General features: G+C 43.9%; 1 protein-coding gene across 1 annotated transcript in view; it reads left to right on the forward strand.

Annotated features, from left to right (window-relative positions):
- The window catches only part of WNK2 (WNK lysine deficient protein kinase 2), a gene marked incomplete at its 5' end in the record, with an annotated part of 206,484 nt that continues 187,045 nt past the window's right edge, over window positions 1-19,439 (forward strand). The window contains one exon of the mRNA XM_019537018.1: window positions 1-426. Coding sequence (XP_019392563.1) covers window positions 1-426 — 426 coding nt within the window. The remainder of the gene's footprint in view (window positions 427-19,439) is intronic.

Below are 19,439 nucleotides of genomic sequence, written 5' to 3' on the forward strand. Positions count from 1 at the left end.
CGGGACCCCCGCGCGGCGCCCCGCTTCTTGCGACGGAGCGTGGTGGACTCGGACCAGGAGGAGCCGCCCCCCTTCGAGCCGCCCGAGCGGCAGCACCCGCTGCTGCTGCTCTCCAAGACCCGGCGGATCATCGCCAAGCCGGACCCCGAGGGCGCTCCCGAGCCGGCCGGGGAGCCGCAGGGGCCGCCCCCCGCCGCCGAGGGCCAGCGGGAGCCGCGGAGGGAGGTGGCGGAGCCGGCGCGGGAGCAGAGCCGGGCTCGGCGGGAGGAGGAGGTGGAGGAGGAGGCCGACATGAAGGCTGTGGCCACCTCGCCCGATGGCAGGTTCCTCAAGTTTGACATCGAGCTGGGGCGCGGCTCCTTCAAAACGGTCTACAAGGGCCTGGACACCGAGACCTGGGTAGAAGTCGCCTGGTGCGAGCTCCAGGTAAGCACGGGCTCCGGGGCCTGGCAGCCAAAGTGCCTGCGTCCCATCCAGGAATCCTGCTCTCCTCATTGCTGATTCTTCCCTGTCTGAGGGTAGCACCGCATCCTTGCGGGCTCCCACACTGCCACAGTCTGTGCACTCCTCCTGGCCTGTGGGGGTTGGGCCTGAGTGCCCAAGCTGCTCTCTGTGGCATAGGCAGCCTGGGCTGTTAGCTGAAGAGGGCTGGGCAGTGCTGCCTGAGGAAGAAAGCATGGGGGTGATGGCACGGATTGGAGGGCAGGTGTGTTGAGTTCCTCCAAGCTGAGGCTTCTCCCATCTATCTGTATCTTGGGTCAGAAGCCATCTAGCTAGCAGGTGTACACTTAAAATAAATACATTAGGGGGCTTAAACTCCTGGTGAAGAAGAGAGGATTGCTGTGCTACAAACAGGACACCTTTCTAGTAATGAAGCCCTGCTGTCATTTCTATCTTCTTCCTCTCAACTCCCCACTGGAAAGCCTCTGCTCTGAAAGGGTTCTTAAGCTGTCAAACACTCAGAGGTGAACATCAGAGCGTATTTTTTTTAATGGGATGTGACTTCATTTCTTTTCCTGGAGATTAAGTGTTTTGGTTAAGTCCAGAGTTTGGTGGTTTCAGCAAGTGAAACTAAAGCCTTGTGATCAAGTAAAGCCTAATGTGTTCCCATACCTCTGTAAGTACTGTAGCTGGTATACGAGAGAAGTCCCAGATTATAGAATTCAACCTGGGCTTCCTTTTTGTTTTCCTGTAGTAAGTTTCTGGATGTGAAAACGAAGTTCTTGCAACAATTTCTTTTCTCAGGCATGGTATTGATGCGCCTTCTCCAGCATGGGTTTATAAACGTGGGTCTTTTTGGTGAAGTTTTGGCATCTTTCATAAGTTCACCTAGGTTCTTAATGCACACTTTCATGAGACCTATGCTCTTATGCTTTTTTTTTTTCTTTTCCTCCCTTCCCTTTTGATCAGTTTTTCTAGACTCGCTTCATCTCTGTTGTTTCATAGAATTAGCTGGGGGTTCACAACTGTATCTTAAGTTATGAGCCCTGGTACAAATCCTGTATTCACTGGGCAGCCAAAATTCCCAGGAGCTAGGTGTTGTGGGTTGCAGTGGTATCCAAGCACAGCTGGTGAACAATGAATGGAAACATTGATTCTGAATATCCATGTGTGTTTTACACTGAGAAACAACTTTATTCTCATGTGACAGCCACATGAGCAGATGCACAGCCTAGTTGTTCTCCCAGATGATTTGATTGTATGGTATAGTTGCAATTCATTGTAATCCCAGAATGATTTAAAAAAACATGCAGGAAATGTTTCTCAGTCTTCACATGAATGTTTCTTTGTCTAATAGGAATTGATGAAATAAAGAGCCCAGCAATACCGGCTGGGCAGGTAAGAGGCCTTTTGAGTGAGGACTGTGGTGTGCTGTAACATGAAGGCTAGGTAGAAAAAGAATTGGGTGAGAGAAGAGTCTAGGACTGTGCATGTTGCTGTATGAGAAATGCAGGTGTATCTGCAAAATTGGAAGAGATTTTTCTGTAAATTACTGTTGGGATATTATGAAAAACGAAAGTTATTAAGCAAACTTGACTTGAATGTGTTGTGCAAGTTCTGTCATAACATAATGGTCACAGATGAGAGAATTTTGACAGGAAAATTATTTCTACAGTTGTACTACTAATTGATTTTGGTTTTTTGGGGGTGTCTTTAATGGATTGAACATCCTGACTTGAAAAGGTTGTGTCAGGGAATGGAAAGGTAACTTACAAATTCCAATTCAAGCTCTCCAGAAACGTGTATAACTGGGTGCAGAAATCTATACTATAACATTCATTGATGCTACTTCCTTTCCCTCCTGCTTCATTTGTCTAGGAAGTGATGATGCAGTTTTCTGTGAAAGCGTCAAAGGGTTAAAAACCTTTCAACTACAGTTCAAAATGTCTCCTTGTGAAAGGACTATCTGTAATCATTATTTTCTCATTAACTTTCTTTATATAGCTCTAGTTTCAAATCTGGTATTCCCACCAAACGTTTATTTCTCCATTTCTCACAGAGTTCCGTAGAGCTCCTCTAACTTTTGAGGGGAAAGTCTAGTATTTTTGACCAGACAAGTACAAGGAAGACAGTTAGAATTTATCAGATTACTTGTGTCTGCCACTCCTGTCAATGTCAATTAGTTGTGCAGATTTTAAGGCAGTGTTGAAAGCCAGATAACATGAGGTTGTACTTAGTTACTTTTTCAGTTTTCTGTTTCGGTTTTCTGGTGAAAGCCAACATTTCTGTCTTGTGAATAAAGTGTAGCTGAGTGACAACCGCAGGGTTTTCTTATTACAATGTCAGACCTACGTTCTCAGCACGTTTTGAAAGAAACAAATAGCCAGCCACATAGGCAAGTGGACTTTGTATTGTTCAGTGGAATTTGATTTGTATTATGCTCATACAATCTAATTCAGAGTTCTTATTGTAGAAGCATGGGAGTGTAATCGAGGTCTGAAGCTGACGCATCTAATTGTTTTTGTACATTTCTACATGTACATGTCAATTACTCTACCTAGTTGTAGGTGTTACTGAGTAAGAACATTCAATTCAGCTAAGTTAAAAAAGCAAAAACAAAGGGGAAAAAAAATCCCTGGTAAGAAACCACAAATACCCTACTGTTGAAACTGTAAGATGGCTTCCTTGATAGTTTTATACCACAGAAAGCAATCAGAAGGCCTTGTTATATAGCTGCATTTAAATGTTGCCTTCCTATCTAGCCTTTTAGGGGACACATACACCTATGTACTTATCTTTTTTTTCATTTTCCCAAAGAGTAATTGAAGTTTTCCATGCTGAACAGTTGCTCTCATTCAATCCTAGCTACAGTGAATGCAGTCAACAAAACTAAATAAATTGTGGGAGGCTTTTTATTAAAGTATGATCGTATCACAAGTATATATGAGACCCAGAGAATGAAAGGCAATGGAATACCTTTTGCTGCATGTAATTTGATTAGCTTTCAGTGAAGGCTTATTGAATATAATACAGAGTAGGAGAAACTTCTGCCTTTTGAAAGATATATTATAACAAATAGGACTCTTTATATTTGACTCTTCCCTCCCCCTGAGTTTTGTATGTAGATGCCCCCACCTTAGCTCCTTTGCTGTACCATATCACAGATGTAGGACCAGTGATCAGAAGGTGAGGAGGGAAGGGGGGAATCTACAGAACCTGGATGCAGCAACAGCCAGAACCGTGGGGGAATAGTTTCCAGGTAGGATTCTGGGAGCTGCACATTAACCTCAGCCACTTGGGGACAGCCCTGCTCGGGACAAAGGCTTTGTGTATATTGTATTTAAGTTCACCAAATATAGTCTGACTGAGGAATCTGGGGAAAGGAAATTGATTTTTCCCTAACCTACCAAAAATGTAATTCTTCTGTCTTGAAGGATTTTCTTTCATAGGAGAGTGGTTAAAGTTGGAATCTGATTATATTTTAGGTTTCAGATTAAAAGCTTAGCTGGAGCTAGGTTTTGGTTTGGTCGAGCTAAAATATGAAAATTTTTAATAAAATCCAAACTAGAAAATAGTTTTTTTTTGACTTCTGAAAGGAGAATAGCGGTTGCAAAGTAGTGTGCATCCTAACTAGAGTCTCTGTTCGTTGAATCAGGAAGCTGGGTTTTGCTTACCAAACAGTGGTACAGTAAACATTTTTGCTAGGTAGACACAGGCTTTCAGACTCTTCAAATTTTCATCTAATTCCCCTTTCGGGACCTGTAGAGAAATCCAGGGGGAGTCGTAAGTACAAAACTACATAAAAAATAATGCCTCACTCCTACTTTTCAGTTCCTGTTTGATTCTAATTATGAACCTTGATAGCTGGAGGTTCTTGTCTGTAGCTCCTCCGATGCAAACATATTAGAGATAGAGAATATTCTTTGCCTGAAAAGATCCAGAAGAGGGGTGCTTATGAACATTATTAAAGCACCCCCTTTTTACAGTGGTTGTCCAATATCAAAGGTGGCTATGTGTGATCTTTTTTTTTCTACTTAATTATGTTTGTTTACCATGAGTGTGTCTGGAGTGCATGAAGACCAAATATCCTGACAACAATGCATGACATATTCTTAATGTTCACTGAAACAAATCTTCTCACTAGGACTCTGGCTGTACATTGATGGCTCCTAAATTTTACCTGAAGGAGCTTTGGAATTTAACTCCTCCCCTCCAACACTCCTTCCTCAATTCCTCCCTATTCCAAATCTTAATTCCAAATTCCATTGCTTACTTAAGATTGCACTTGCAACCTGACAGAGAGATCTGTGTCTGAGCCCCCTCTACATGTTATAGCCATCACACAATTAACTGATTAATTGCACAATTACCTTGAGACCAGCTACACTGCAAAGCGCCTGTCACATCATAAAAAGCTCCAACCAGCTATAAAGTTGGACATAAAAAATGTATACTAACTTTAGAGCTGGTTGCTATTGAGCTTTAATTTGCGCAGGTAGCAGGGGCTCCCCTGTGGCTGGGAACCATGCCCAACTATGGCTAGGAGCCTGCAACTGATGGATGTCTCAGCCCCATCAGCTGCCAACTCTGGGCCCCAGGTGTGTGAAACTCCCAGTACTGGGAGATCATGGTTTCTGCAATCTCTGTCCTGGGGATTTCACACATTCCAGGGGCTGGGAGACTACAACAGCTGCACCTCCTAGCCTTGTGGGGAGCATTGGGTAACTTGCAGCTGAGGGGGCTCCTGGCTGCTGGAGCTTGCTTTTTGCCAGTGGAGAGGGAGCCTAGGATTGGGCTTCCCTTGCACTGGCAATGACATACTATGGGATTGAATGTCTGATCCCACAATCTTGCTTCTTGTCATGCATTTGTGGCACAGCGGGTGATGCAATTGTATGGCTTGCACATTAGAATCTATTGTACCTTTATCTGCATGTGTAGAATGGCCTTAAGTATAGTGTTGATCCCATGCTGGGTACTGTTTTATAGAACAGTGTCATCCTACAATGGCAACTTTCTGTTGTGCTTGCTTACATCCCAGTTTGGCCAGGGCAGTCCTGGATTCTGTAGGCTAGTTCTGGCTGGTTGGCCACAAGTACTGGGTTGGAGTCTGGCACGGAGGCAGAGCAGCATAGTGTGCCATCCAGACAGGCAGGTAGGCGCTACTGCTGCTGTGTGGAAGCAAGGAATGTAGGGATCTTAGATTTGGCAACCTAGATAGGGTGACTGCACATTCTCCCACCTTGCTTCTGCACAGCAGCAGTGGTACCTGCCCTCCTGCCTTCCTGGTGCACTATGCTGCTTTTTCTCCTCACTGGACTCTGGCCTGGGACTTTTGACCAACTAGATGGGACTGGTCTATGGAATCTGGGACTGTCCCAGCCAAAGTAGTATATATGGACATGGTCACTCTACAGATCTGGGATCTGTATCGCCATGACTTTTTAAAGAACATTAATCTAAAATGAAGAACTGAAAATGGTAGTTGTGACATTGTGAGAACAAGTAATGTTGTTTTATTTAATTTATGGATATTTCTTGGTCTTTCATAAGTTTCTTATATAAATTTATTCCAGATTAGCTGACAGTTAATTGATTTTAATATTGTGGTATTAATGTTCTACAGTTACAAGATGAGGTTTAGGTTTAAGAATTTTAAATTAGGCTGGATAAAAGTCTTTTAAAAACATTAACTCCGGGCCTACTTGTGTTTGTTAAATTTTTGTTTCTAAACCTAGTTTCTGTCTTTACAGTTAAGTTCCCAGACTGCCACTTGGTAACAGTAGTCTCTTGCAATGAATGAGGAGAGAGGAAGATATCTGAAAGTTGCAGCTGTATATAGAAGGAAGTATTTAGCTTGATTCTAAATGGACCACACTTGAATGCTACATACTAGATTCTAATAGTGTGAAAAGAAAGCATAAATTAAGTCTCCTAAGGGTGGGATTTTTTAATTGTGAAAGGCCCTGATCCTGCACACTTCATATTGGAGCCCAGTGAGTAGGCAACTTGAAAATTTGCTATCTAACTTGTTTATGTATCACTGAAGGTTTTGTAAACTATCTCCATTAACAAGCAACTACAGCACAAAAAATGTGTTGCATCCTCTGAAGACAGGATGCCCTGCAGATGCATTGGCCTGGCTTTCATTCTTGTTAGGTGGGCACAAAATTCTTCTGATAGCAGTTGTGTGTGTGGGGGAGAGGGAGGCTGTAGGTAACCAATAACTAAGCAGCTTATTAAATGGCAAGGTGATTTCGTGTCCTGAATTGCAGAAGGATTTTTTTCCTGTTATTCCTGGTATGTATTGAAGACTATTGGGGAGGAGAAAATGTAAATTAAAAGGTAATTCAATATTAACTTTCAACCAGACAACTTTTCTCTAAACTTCAAGATAAGGCAGCTCTTGAAACGGGGACATCAATATGTTGTTAATTGATAGAACATTTTGAAAGAGTTAATTGGCAAAGCTTTTATTTACTTTTAAGGTGTGTGGGGGGAGGGACTCTGCAAGTATAGCATGTAACTGCTGTTGTCACTGTTAGTGATGCTGAAAATAGTGTAAGGAATGTGGTATTTAAAATGCAAATAAATTGGCTTCAATTTAATCTTTTGTCAAAAACCCAAAGCATATTGAGCAGAAACAAATTTAAGATATTTACATTTTGTTTTCTTTTTCACTAGAATAAAGGCTTATTTTTAACAACAGACTATAGAATTTTATCCCATTAAAGTGGTACATAGTGGATATATCCAAGATCTAGTCTGGTGAAAGAAAATCGGTGAAAGTGACAATTATTTTGTGTGAAACAAATTCTGTCCCCTTTGCTCACTCTCTTCCAAGGCTGACAGAAAAATATTCAGGCCTGAAGCATAGCTGCCAAGGCTTGGTCTGCTTGGACATTATGCAAATAATCTTATTAAGTTTGCGTATCACAATAAGCCTAAATTAATTGTCAAGGACTGGTGAGGGTGAAACAAAATTGACTTAACTCAGTAACCAGCTCAGGGATGATAGTTACAGGCCATGCTACTGCTTGGAGCAGAAATTACCTATCTGAGGCATTTGGTTTAAGAGTGTGATTCCCTTCATGTGTTTTGTTAATGGCCAAGATCTCTTCAGGGACTGGAAGAAATTTCTACAACAGAGCTTAGAGATCAGCACAGCTAGAGGTAGAACTTGCCATGGCTGCTGCCCAACTTGGCCCTATGGGAAGCAATGAATCCCTTCCTCGTTGCTTCTCTGGGTCCCCAAGCAGTGAACTGTCTATCCTCAATTATTTCTACAAGATCTAACTCTTGACTTGTCACTCTTTCACAAACCAGAAAAGGCTTATCAAGCCTTACCTTGAGTTTTAAGAGGCTCCTGTGCAGTAGAGGAAAAGGGAGCTGATCTAGTGGTCAGGGAACTAAAACCTAGTTCTGCAGTGTGACCTGGGAGTAAGTCACTTGGCTTGTCTGTAGTTCAGTTTCCTATTACTAAAAATGGTAACACTTCCCTACTTAAGTGGTGTTGTGAAAATGAATTGGTGATAAATTTTGGGGTGCCCAGGCAGTACATAATCAAAGGCCATATAAATTCCTAATTTTTCTTGCAAAGACTTCCATGCCCCCACTCGTAAATTTTGTCAGTGGATGTGGACAATATCATGCATTAAGGTGTTTATTAGTGGGAAAGGACCCACGCTGCCAACCCCAAATTGGGTTCCAAGCTATAATTGGTTAATGGGTCTAATAAATGTTAACGACTTGCACGGAGTTTGAGGTGGTAAAGCTGTAAAAGGTGATTTAGGCTTGTTGGACTAATTGAGTATTCTCTTCTCCTACAACTGTCTACCTGTGGGAAGTGGCTTTAGGCACATGGAATATGTGATTTTGCTGAGCCTTTCTTTCTACAGCAGTTAAATTTGAAATGAATCTAAACAAGACAAAGGTGTGAGAGTGGTGAGGGGGGGGAGAAATGGGGCACTGATCATTGAGTTCAGTTTCCCCTTGTCAATTGGCAGCTTTGAATCTTCTGAGGCACCTTGCAGCGAATAGGAACAGGAGTGCCTTTCACCAACTCTGTTTGGTTGAGAAGTTTGTGGCCCTTTTTCTGGTTTCAGATCTGGCTACTATCATCTATGTCTTTGTAACCTCAAAGCTAAACTATTGCAATGTGCTTTACATCAGGCTGCCTTTTGAAGACTGTCAGGAAATTGCAGCAAGTTCAGTATGTGACAGCCTGTCTTCTGACAGTGGTGAGTCACTAGGAACACAGGTCCAATACTCCAGAGTCTGCACTGGTTCCCAACAGCTTTCTGGTCAAAATTCAAGGTGCTGGTTTTGACTGAAAAGGCCCTAAATCATGGGCAACTGGTGCCTCCTAATAGTAGGGGGGGCACCAGCGGGTGATTGCCAGCTGGGGCGGCCGGAGGCAGAGAGAATATTTTTGGGGAGGGAGGGCTGAGCGTGCATCTGTTTGTGTGTGTGTGTGTGCGTGCATGCATGCATGCGCGTGTGGGCCCTCTCCCCTCTTCCCCCCTCAGCGTGAAAATCTGCAGGGGGAGGGGAAAGGACCATGGAGGCAGGGGGGAGCGAGGCTGAAGCTGGCATTGAGTAGGGATCAAGCTCAGGGCCGGAGTGCGCTGCACCTGTGGAGCTGCCCCTTCCTCTGCACTGGGGTCATTGCTGGGCACCGGTATCCACTGTCCCCAGCCCTTCGCTGGCCCTGGTTGCCTCCCCAGTCTGGTCTCAGCCCCACACTGCCCGGTGGGGCTCAGAGCTGAAGTAGGGCCAGCCTCAGCTTGGCAGCTGGGCAAATGATTTGCCCCTGCCCCTACCCACTTCCTCCTGCAGTGTGGGAGGTCTTAATCTCCCCCTCCCTTTCCACCCTCCTTCTCCCCTCCACCCAAAGAAATATTTTACGTGCTTGCCTGCTGTGTTGGGCTGGCTGTGAGCCTGGCACGCCCTTTCCCCTGCTGCAGCAGCCTGTGGCCAGGTTGTCTAGTGGCAAACCTGGAAGTGCTGCTGGTGCTTCTCTTAGTGGGGGCATGGCCAATCTCAGGGGGTGCACGTACACCTGCGTGCAACCCCTACGCATTGCCGATGCCCTGAGTAGTCAGGGACCTGCGTACTTAATGGATCTTTATGCCCCATCTCAAATCATAAAGTCAGCTGAGGGCAACCTCCTGCAACAAGTCTGTTTGACAGAAACCTGTGGGAGGTCATTCCCTGGAGTTGCCTTTGAGCTCTGAAGCTCTCTCCCTCTTGAGGCCTGCCAGAGCCTGAGCCTGGGATTGTTTTTGGAAGTGCTGTAAAAGCTTGCTATTTTGGCAGGCATTTAGCAAATGAAGCTAGACTGGAACATTGCTTAGGGGGAGTTCTCTTTTAAGCTGATGCTCTAGTTGCCTTTTAAGCTGTTTGGTTTTTCTGTTTTACAAGTTACTCTATTCTCTTATTGTATAAACTATTCTGAATCTTAACTGGGAACAGTAGCATTTTTAAATCAAAGGGGAAAAGGGGTTAAATTGGAAAGCATGCAGCTTGGAAAGGACTGCAGTACTTTCTTCCTGTTTTCAGTGTGCCTTGCTTTGTCTGCATTATGGAAGAAGTTGAGGTGCACCGATGTATCAGTCTGATATTGGATTGGCACTGATCAAAGAAAATTGACTGCATCAGAAATCAGCCTAATGTGGCCAATTTAATTTGGCTGATAAATGCACGTGTGCAGTTGCAACGCAGCATGTAGGCATCAAGGAGCACAGCCTGGCAGCATAGAGAGCTGCATGCAGCTGGTAAGTTTGTGGTGGTGGAAGGGGAGAGGGAAAGGGAAGGGCTGTGGAGCGTTGCGGGGGCAGATTAATGCCCCCTGTGGTGAGGGAGGGAGTGGGGCTGGGGTAGGTGCTACCTGGCTGGAGTAGGTGCTGCCAGGCTCTTCCTGGTGGGGGGGCTGGGGGGAGCTAGACTGGGCTGCACTTGGGGCAGGCGGCAGCTACTGGGAGGAACCTATGGGGGGGGGGGGGCCTGCAGCCACCCCAAATTTTGCTATGGTGCACCCCTCCCAGCGCTGCTGCCACCCACCCCAAGTGCAGTGGGGTCTAGCACCTCCTACTGGGAAGAGCCTGGCATGGCTTCCTACCCCAGCTTGCAGCTGCAACCTACTCTGCCCTGCCCTGTGCAGATCTGGGGGGTGCACACCCCTCCTCCATGCCCCCCATGCCCTCCTGGGGTGTGTGCAGAGGTGGGAGCCCCCTCCCCCCCGGGCGAACCGTGGCTCGGTCGCTCAACCTGCCCTAGCTGGGCAGCACTTACCCCATCCCCACTTCCTCCCTCACCGTGGTGGGTGTTGATTTGCCCCCCAACACTCTTTTCCTCCCCTTCTGCCTGACCTTACCAACTGCATCCAACTCTCCAAGCTGTATTGGAAATCAGATCTGTATTGGCTGATATGCCTCCTTAAAAATCTGCTATTGGTATTGGCCTACAAAATCTCTACAAGTGCACCCCTAGGAAGAAGTTCAGACAAGCATTAGAAGGAGTAATAATGGAGCCTCCCTCTTGATACAGGAAATCTGTTGGGGGATTCTTGCTTATCCTTCTGCTCTCACTTCTGGGTACCTTGTTACTTCCCTTCCCATTCCAGCCCCTGGGGTTCATCTTAGGCAATTTTTTTAACAGCTTCCCTAGTGAGTAGCTTTTCTGGGTTAAGTTAGATGTCCAGGACTAGAACTTGGAGTGGACATGTGACCCATTCACACTGGTATAATATACACTTGGTTTTGTACATTGATGTATATAAGACTGAACTCTTGAGCAGACAGATGATAGTTATCCTGGGGTGGGCTAGTTGCTGGAATAGGCACTAGTACAGTGCCTTTGCTGCTTTGGTGGGTAATATGTAATAACTGATTGCTCAATGTAAATGGGTTATCCCAGGATGACTGTGAACCAGCTAATGTGGTTTTGCATTGGTTTGTTTGTTTTGTTTGTTTACCCTTCCCCCAGGGTAATGCTATACTTGCATAGGGTTACTTTTGTGTCCAGTCTTTTTTAAGATTTTTACATTGCTTATACCTGTGTATATGTTGTTTGTATCTGGTTCTAAAAACTATAGGTTGCATTTACTCCAAATAAATGCAACTCTGAAGTCAGTGGAATTGTGCCCTCTTTCTTCTAAATGTAACTTCTACTTTAAAAAGGTGCTGCATGCCTACGATCCTTTTAAAACACCAGTGTGGCTGTATAGTGACAACCAACTTACTGTGAATTAAGCTTGCTGGATTGTACTAGTACTGCTTAGTAAATGTACATTTTTACATCTTGGCTATTTAATGGTAATAATGGAGACATTCGTTTGAATGCCATTATTGTGGGGATACACGTGTCATGGGTTAAACTACCAAGGAGAGAGTAATTTAAAACTTAATCCCATCTGTGTTCTTCAGTTGTTTGCTACAGTAGGATACAAAACACTTATTCAAGAACTCTGGGAAAATAGATAAGAGAGGGAGAGACTCAAATAACTTTTTTGTCCTTTCCCTGTGAACTCACTCTGATCCACATCCAAACTTGTTTTTAAATGGAAAGTTCCACATACTTGAAGAGCTATTTGATCCCTAAATAAGTCTCTCATGACATTTCCCTGCCCTCCAAAATTAAATTAACTTTGGTACCTCTTCTTTGTCAGTAAGATAAACTAAATCCATACCAGATATAGCTCAGCATCTTATTGGAGGTTCCAAAAAGAATCTTTCTGTATTTTAGACATTGCTCATCTTGCAGTACTTTAAATTGGATAACAGCTGTACAGTTAATACTTCTGTTAACCTTTTTCTTAATCATATTTTATATTATGAAAGGAACTAGACTAACTTGTTGGGGAAACAGTTGACTTGAGCCAGTTCTTAGTTTTACTTAAGTTTAACATTAGTAGATTTCACTAGAGATCTGAAATATAAAAAAGCCAACAAGCTGTATATGTGACACGTGACTTTCAGTTACCTGTTTGCTTTTTGGTGCATTTTTGCCTTTTCTTGTTATGATACTAATTGCCTTAACATGGCAAGGTTACTTTATTTGGGCAGCTACTAACGCAGGTGGTTTGGGTACTAGGGGTGCACTGATAGAGATTTTTTTTTTTTGGGCTGATACTGATAGCCGATTTATTAACAAGCCATATTGGCCAATACTGATCTGATTGCTGATACACAGGCTGGCAGCTTGGAGAGATGCATTCAGCTGGTAAATCCATTGCAGGGGAAGGGGTGTGGGTGGGGGACAGATTGAGGCTTCTGCAGTGAGGGAGGGAGTGGGGCTGGGGCAGGTATAGGTGCTGCCCAGTCATGGTGGGGTGCTGGATGGAGTCGCAAGTGGCTCATCTGGGGGGCAGCTCCTGCTTCTGTGTGAACCATGGGGGAGCCATGGGGGGTGCCCCCCAGATCTGTGAATGGGGCAAGAGTAGGTGGCTGCTGTGGGCTGGGGCCAGGGTGGCACCAGGTTCTTCCTGGCAGGGGGGGCTGGGATGGGGCTGTACTTGGGGCAGGCAGTGGCAGCGCTGGGAGGTGGGGCTACAGGGGCATGTAGCAACCCTCCCAGTTCGGCTGCCTCATGCCCCAGCACAGCCCTGTGCCAACCCCCTCCCTGCCGGGGAGAGCCTGGCGCCAGCAGCAACCCACCTTTGCCCAGCACAGAGATCTGGGGGGTACATGCTCCCCCCTGGCTTGCAGCAGCAGGAGCCTCCTCTCGGATGAGCTGCTCACAACTCCATCCGACACCCTACGCTGGCTGGGCATTGCCTGTACCTGCTCCACTCATTCCCTCGCCGCAGGGCCCTCAATCTGCCCTCTTCCTGCCCATTCCCCTACAACAGACTTACCAGCAGCTGGACTGGCCGCGTGCATGCTGTGGCTGCATGCATGCACACGGTATTTATCAGCCAAAAAACGCTGATTGCCAACCATATAAATTTTCCTTTTATAGGTGCTGATACAGTATGGACCAATGTATCAGTGCGCCTCTATTGAGTACTCTCATTACTATCTCTCAATTGCATTTTAATTTTTCTAAATGTAACTTTCTTCTAAATGTAATTTCCAGTTTAAAAAGGTACTGCATGTCTATGTTCCTTTTATAAAATACCAGTATGGGTGTAGTGTGACAAAACAAACTTACTGTAAATTAAGCTTGCTGGATTAAACTAGTACTGCTTAGTCAATGTACATTTTACATCTTGACTATTCAAGTAATGGTGTAAGGACAAGTACAGTTAAAACTTATTTGTTTTAGTATCAAGTTACTTTCACTTTGAGACTGTTTCTTTAGTGCTCTATCTAGTTTGTCTTCTCAGGAATGTAGAGAATCAAAAAGTTTATTTTTCATTAAAATTGTGAGAGGTTTGGTGAAGTCGATCTATGCAGCTGATGTACCCTATACCCCACTTACTTGCTTTCTAGATAAGTAACCAAATTAAGTACTCGTATAACAGTATGTGAATCACAGTTTGGTACCTATTGCTTCCACTGTGTAGAAGACCAGCGGTTTTTATGCAGTTCTGTTAAGTGCATAACGTGTTTATGCCCTGCTGTCTACTTTGACCCAATTCTACTCCTTCTAGTTGTGTAATTGGTAAAACTAATGAGGGCCAATTTCAGGGGTGCTGCTGGAGATGTAAGGCTCCTCTAGTACAAGGTGAGGTGTTAAGAGCTCAGTGGCCTGTTCCTCGTAATGAGCATTGTTTATGCTGAAACTAGAGAAGTGCGTAGGCTTTTTTTTCTCAGTCCCTAGGTCTATGAACTTAACTGGAGCATGTTTCTTGCTTTCTAGCTTATGGTTGGGGACTCAAGTATGGCATCTTTACATATTTGAGTACCTTCTAGAACTGTTTTTTTTTCCCAATTCTTTTTACAGCTTTTAATCATGGTAACATTTTTAGAGTTGACCTGTTCTGCTGGCTGAGCTAATGAAGCTACATGGGGGTTGTCTGAGTAGAACTAACTTTAATAGACAAAGTAGAACTATGTAAGAATTATGAGCTGGCTGGCACCTCTCTACAAGCAGCGATTGCTTTCTTGTTGAAGTATTTGGTAGTATCTAGAACTTGTAAAACTATTGATTCCAAATGCTTGCAACACTGCTGAATAAAGAGAAATTGTCATTTGATGTGTATTTCAATGGGCTTTTTTTTTCTCTTGCATAACAGTGCGTCTCTTGTCTTGGAAAATGCATTGTAGATGATAAAAAGTAAGTGTTGCATTGGTAAAATAGACTTGCTTTTTCTCAGTTTGAATCACTGTTTTACTGTCTTTAGCTTTTAATTGAATTAAGATTAATACCTGTTGTTAAATATTATCTTCCTGGTAAACAAAGTAACTTAAAAGTAGCATGCAAGAGTGTGGATGTTTTTTGCCCATTTCTCTTCAAACGCACAAATTAGAATTCATTTACTTTTATGGTACATGCTTACTTATCTCAAGCCATATAGTGTTATTGTTTCAAGTTTTTAATGGTTATAATCATCTATACCATTCTCGGCTGATGTGGGGTTTTAAAAATGTTGGCGAATCAAAGCAGTAGCTTATGATCATAACATGTGAGCTGTAGGCCATACACTTAGTGCAATGAAGCGGAGGATGAAATGAACTATTTTAAAGACTACTTTTAAGATCCTGTAAGAACCGGTAACAACTTTACAAGCTTGGGGTGCATTAGGGTGGAGTGGGGAGGGGTTGGACACGTTCTCTCCCTTGGGTCCCCTCTCCCCCGCCCCCGTGCCCAAATTCTTCAGCAGAGATGGAAGAATGCTTACTTCCAGCTGAAATGTACCAATTCAGTTCAGGAGTTTACGGCAGGCTTTATTTCTTTGTCTGAAGCAAGCCTCTTGTTAATTTTCTAAACTGATATGGCCTTACGAGCTATGCCACGTACCCCAATGCATTTTCAGTGCAAAACTCTCAATCTGGAATTTTCTACTTCAGCCCTTCTCAGCAATTTGGATCAAACTAGAGCTAGTTGCTTAGTGCCAGAGCAGACCCCTTTCGTCACAGTCAGTGGAGAACTGACTTGGTGTTGTGGCATCTAACTTGTAGTACCCAAAGCTTGGTGTAGGGTGCTTCAGCACGAAGAGCTGGCACATCAGAATAGAATCCAAAACAGCATGCTGCATAGAGACCTTGGGTTCGAGTTTTCTTGGGTCACTTGTAGTTCCTTACAGGGACCCCATTGAATGTGCTTACCTTTTGGGCCACTGAGTCATGCTTCTTCTTTGTGCCTTTGCTCTTGGAACCCAGTGAGTCATGAACAGATTTCTGCACAGTGGCCCAGTTTAAGAGGAGTTGAGAATAGTTTAATACAGACTGTCCTGTAGGCGGATGGTTAGGGTACTGTTCTAGGAGATTCATAGATTGCTAGAAGCTGGAAGGGACCTTGCAAGATCATCAGGTCCAGCCCCCCTGTACTAGGCAAGAAAGACAGCTGTGGTCAGGTGACCCCAGCAAGGTGTCCATCCAGTCTTCTCTTGAAGATTTCTAGGGTGGGTGATTGTACCACCTCTGGGTGGAGTTTATTTCACAGTCTGGACACCTTGACTGTGAAGAAGTTTTTTCTAGAGTTGAGCCTGAAGCAGTCTTCCAGGAGTTTGTGACCATTACTCTTGTTTTTCCCCAAGGGTGGCCTGGTGAACAGTTGCTCACCAAGCTCTTCATGTATTCTCCTTATGTAGTGGTAAGCTGCTACCAAGTCCCTTTTTACCCTTCTCTTTTTGAGGCTGAAGAGGCCCGAGTCCCTCAGCCTCTTCTCATATGGTCTGCCTCTGATCATGAGGGTAGCCTTTCTCTGGACTCTCAAGTTTTTCCATGTCCTTGTTGAAGTGTGGCACCCAGAACTGGAGATACGAGATGAGTGTTTGAATCCCTTTAGGTAGGCTTGGCAGGATTCAGTTTTTATTGGTAAACGTTAATAAAGGTTGATTTCACCTCGCACTCACTGACCAATGAAAAAACATTTCTATCATTAATAATAAAAATTTATAGAAAGGGGGGACATAAGAAAAATGATGGTTCATGAACTGTATGATGACAGGGGAAGCAATCCTACGGAACCATGCTGACTGTAGTTTGGACGGCAACTTCCAAAAGCCCCTAGGAACAAAGAATGAGGAAGTGACAAAGTGGATGGGGGAGCTATGAGTGAGCAGAGCTGGGCCTGACTACAACTTTGCCAATCGGGTGGCAGCGGTCCTACAGTACTTAAGTTTGTGGTGGAAGTTAAACGGCACTATAATACAGGCAACCTCCGCTTAACGCTGTTTTGCTTGGCGCTATTTCACTTCAAAGCTTATTTTAAATTGATACCTGATCTCACTTAGCGCTCAGTGAGTTTCGTTATAACTCTTGCAGTCCTTGTCTTGGGTCACTAAAAACAATTGCAGTTGCCATCTTCGGTTGTCAAATACTTTTGGTTTTGCTTATTGCTGGTTTCGCTTAATGTTCTTTTTTCAGGAACCAATTAAGAGCACTAAGCAGAGGTTGCTTGTAATTGTCATTTAATAAATTGTCTGGCCCCCATGCCCCTAACTTCATGTAATTTGAAAATTTAAATCAATACATTTAAATAAATGCTTTAAAATGAACATCGATATTATGCATCAATAGTTTTAAAAAAATGAATTTTGCCAAGCCTACCTGTAGGCTAGTATTTCTCAGCCAGGATGCCTGGACATCCTTTCAGGGGTGCTTTGGGATGCTACACTAGGTGTGCAAATACAATTCACAAGATAAAGCCAGAGATTTCAAATAGGAATTGTCAAACATTCTGACCTGTTTTAGGATTTCTGAGTTTTGCAGCAGCAGAATTGCTGTATTTTTCTGTAGTAAAAAATGGAGTGAAAACAGGTTTGGTATTTTCCAAGGGGTGTCTTGAGTCTATTGAGGGGTTTCTTGAGTCCAGAACGTTTGAGAACCACTGCCTTAAACAAAGGATGATATTGAAGTATCTCACGTTCTGGGTGAGTCTTTCATGCTCTCATAAGAGGAGGGCACTGCCATAAAGTATCTTCAGTATTTGAGATGGATCTACTGTCTCCTGTAAAAGCCCTCCAGTTTATAGGTTCTATCACAAAACTTCTTTTGGGGGAGGGCCCTAGAGAAAACTTAATAGAAATTTTACTCACTTGTCCTTTGTAGACTAGCGCCACAGCTTCCATGTTGTGACCTGCTCTTTCACACTACTGAAGCCTTTAATGAACAAATAGACTACAAAATCATGCTGAATAATGATCCGTAACATCTTAAAATGTAACCAGATCCTTTCTGTTTAGTTGTAAGGAGGGGAGAAGGTAGGATGTGCCTGGTTGATTCCACAGGAATTCTGTTGTCATGTGCTTATCTACGAGTTAAACTTAATTTCAGAATATCTCTAAAAGGAATTTTGGGACTGACAAACTTGCAATAACCGATTTTTCTTAAGAGAGACCTGCATGTTTTTCCTTTTTTAAAGAAACAAATTGAAACTTCTTAAGTTGAATGTTGAATTCTTTTGCATGTATATCATAGAAGCAGTTGGGCTGTTGCACTGGTGAATGAACTTCAGAGGTAAAATTATAGGAAATCTTTGACTAATATGGTACTCTTGTATGCTGTTATTCACATCTTCCATAGAGAGAGTTGGTGAAGAAATCTATTCTGGTTACAGCATTCAGCTACCTTTCATACCACAACTGATATCAGCTGATTTAAGAAGAAATAATTTTTCTATATATCTTGGTCCCTATTCCTGTAATCACTTAGATATGACGTGAAATGCATTTACTTTGTCCATTGAAGTCACTGCCCTGTGCAGGACTGGAACTGCCTGCATTTATTATCAGTAAACCAAGTAATATAACCACATTCATCCTTACTCCAGCTTATTCTGATAAAGTTACTTAAAAATGCATTTTGGAGTACATCCAATAGAAAGAACCTTGTTGTGGGGGTGGGAGTGGGGAGGAATGGGAACACCTACTCTTTATTGTAGGTGGATGCTGATACAACATTTGCCAAATCCAGATTTTTGAAGGAAGAAAGCTTCTCCCTAACTGAACCACCTTGGGGAACATTGTCTCTACTAATCTGAGACACAAAGATGCAATCTTGAAGAAGGTGGACCACGTACTTGTGCAGGCAGGCTGAGGGAGGTGTGGCTTTGGTGGTGCCAAGTTGTGCCAAGTTGCTTTTGTTACAAACTAGGGAAGGATTACATGGTGACTTTATAAATGATGCAAGAACTGAATAATACGTTGGCATGGAGGCTTCATTAAAAATGAACACAATCTTTAATGGACTTTCTTAAAATACTTCTTTCAGTGAATGTCTTTTGATTTCAGGTGACCTAGATATTCACCAGGTTATCCAGTAATACAGGGGTTCTCAACATTTTTCTTCCTGAGGGAACCCCTGGCATACTATAAACACTCTGTGGTGCACTTGTGCCAAAACAACTGCCCCAGCTCCCCAGCCCTGCCCTCATGGTCCCAGGTGCAGTGGGCATTGCTTGGTGGCAGGATGTGCACCTTGGGGCCCCACTCACCCGAGCAGCAGTGGTGTGGAGCCCTGCCTGCCCACTCAAAGCGCTGTCTGCAAGATGGAGGCTGTGGGGCCGGGTGTGGGCCTGTCCCTGCCCCTGCCTCTTCGTCAAGACTTGCCACAGCCCCAGGGAGCTGAGGTGGCTCTTCTCCATGCCAGGCTGGGTGGACCCCTGAAACCTGCTGTGGGGAAGGGGAGGGTCTGAGGCCCCACAACAGGGAGGTTGAGGGGCCTCAGACCCTGCCCCCCCCACAAACTGGGAACATCTGTAATAGTAAGTGCAAAAAAAAAATAAAATAAAACTCCAGTAGTCTTACAAAGATAATTATGAGTGCTCTCTTCCCCCCAGCCTCCAGAACAGCCTTGTGTTTGTCAGTTTACTTATTTGTGAGGGTTTTTCCCCCTTCTAGTAAGTCTCTTCCTATAATAAAAAGAAACGTCTAGCTTCTGTCATTCTTC

The sequence above is a fragment of the Crocodylus porosus genome, unplaced genomic scaffold (genome assembly GCF_001723895.1).
Source record: "Crocodylus porosus isolate Cpor-Errol unplaced genomic scaffold, CroPor_comp1, whole genome shotgun sequence".
Taxonomy (NCBI): Eukaryota; Metazoa; Chordata; order Crocodylia; family Crocodylidae; genus Crocodylus; species Crocodylus porosus.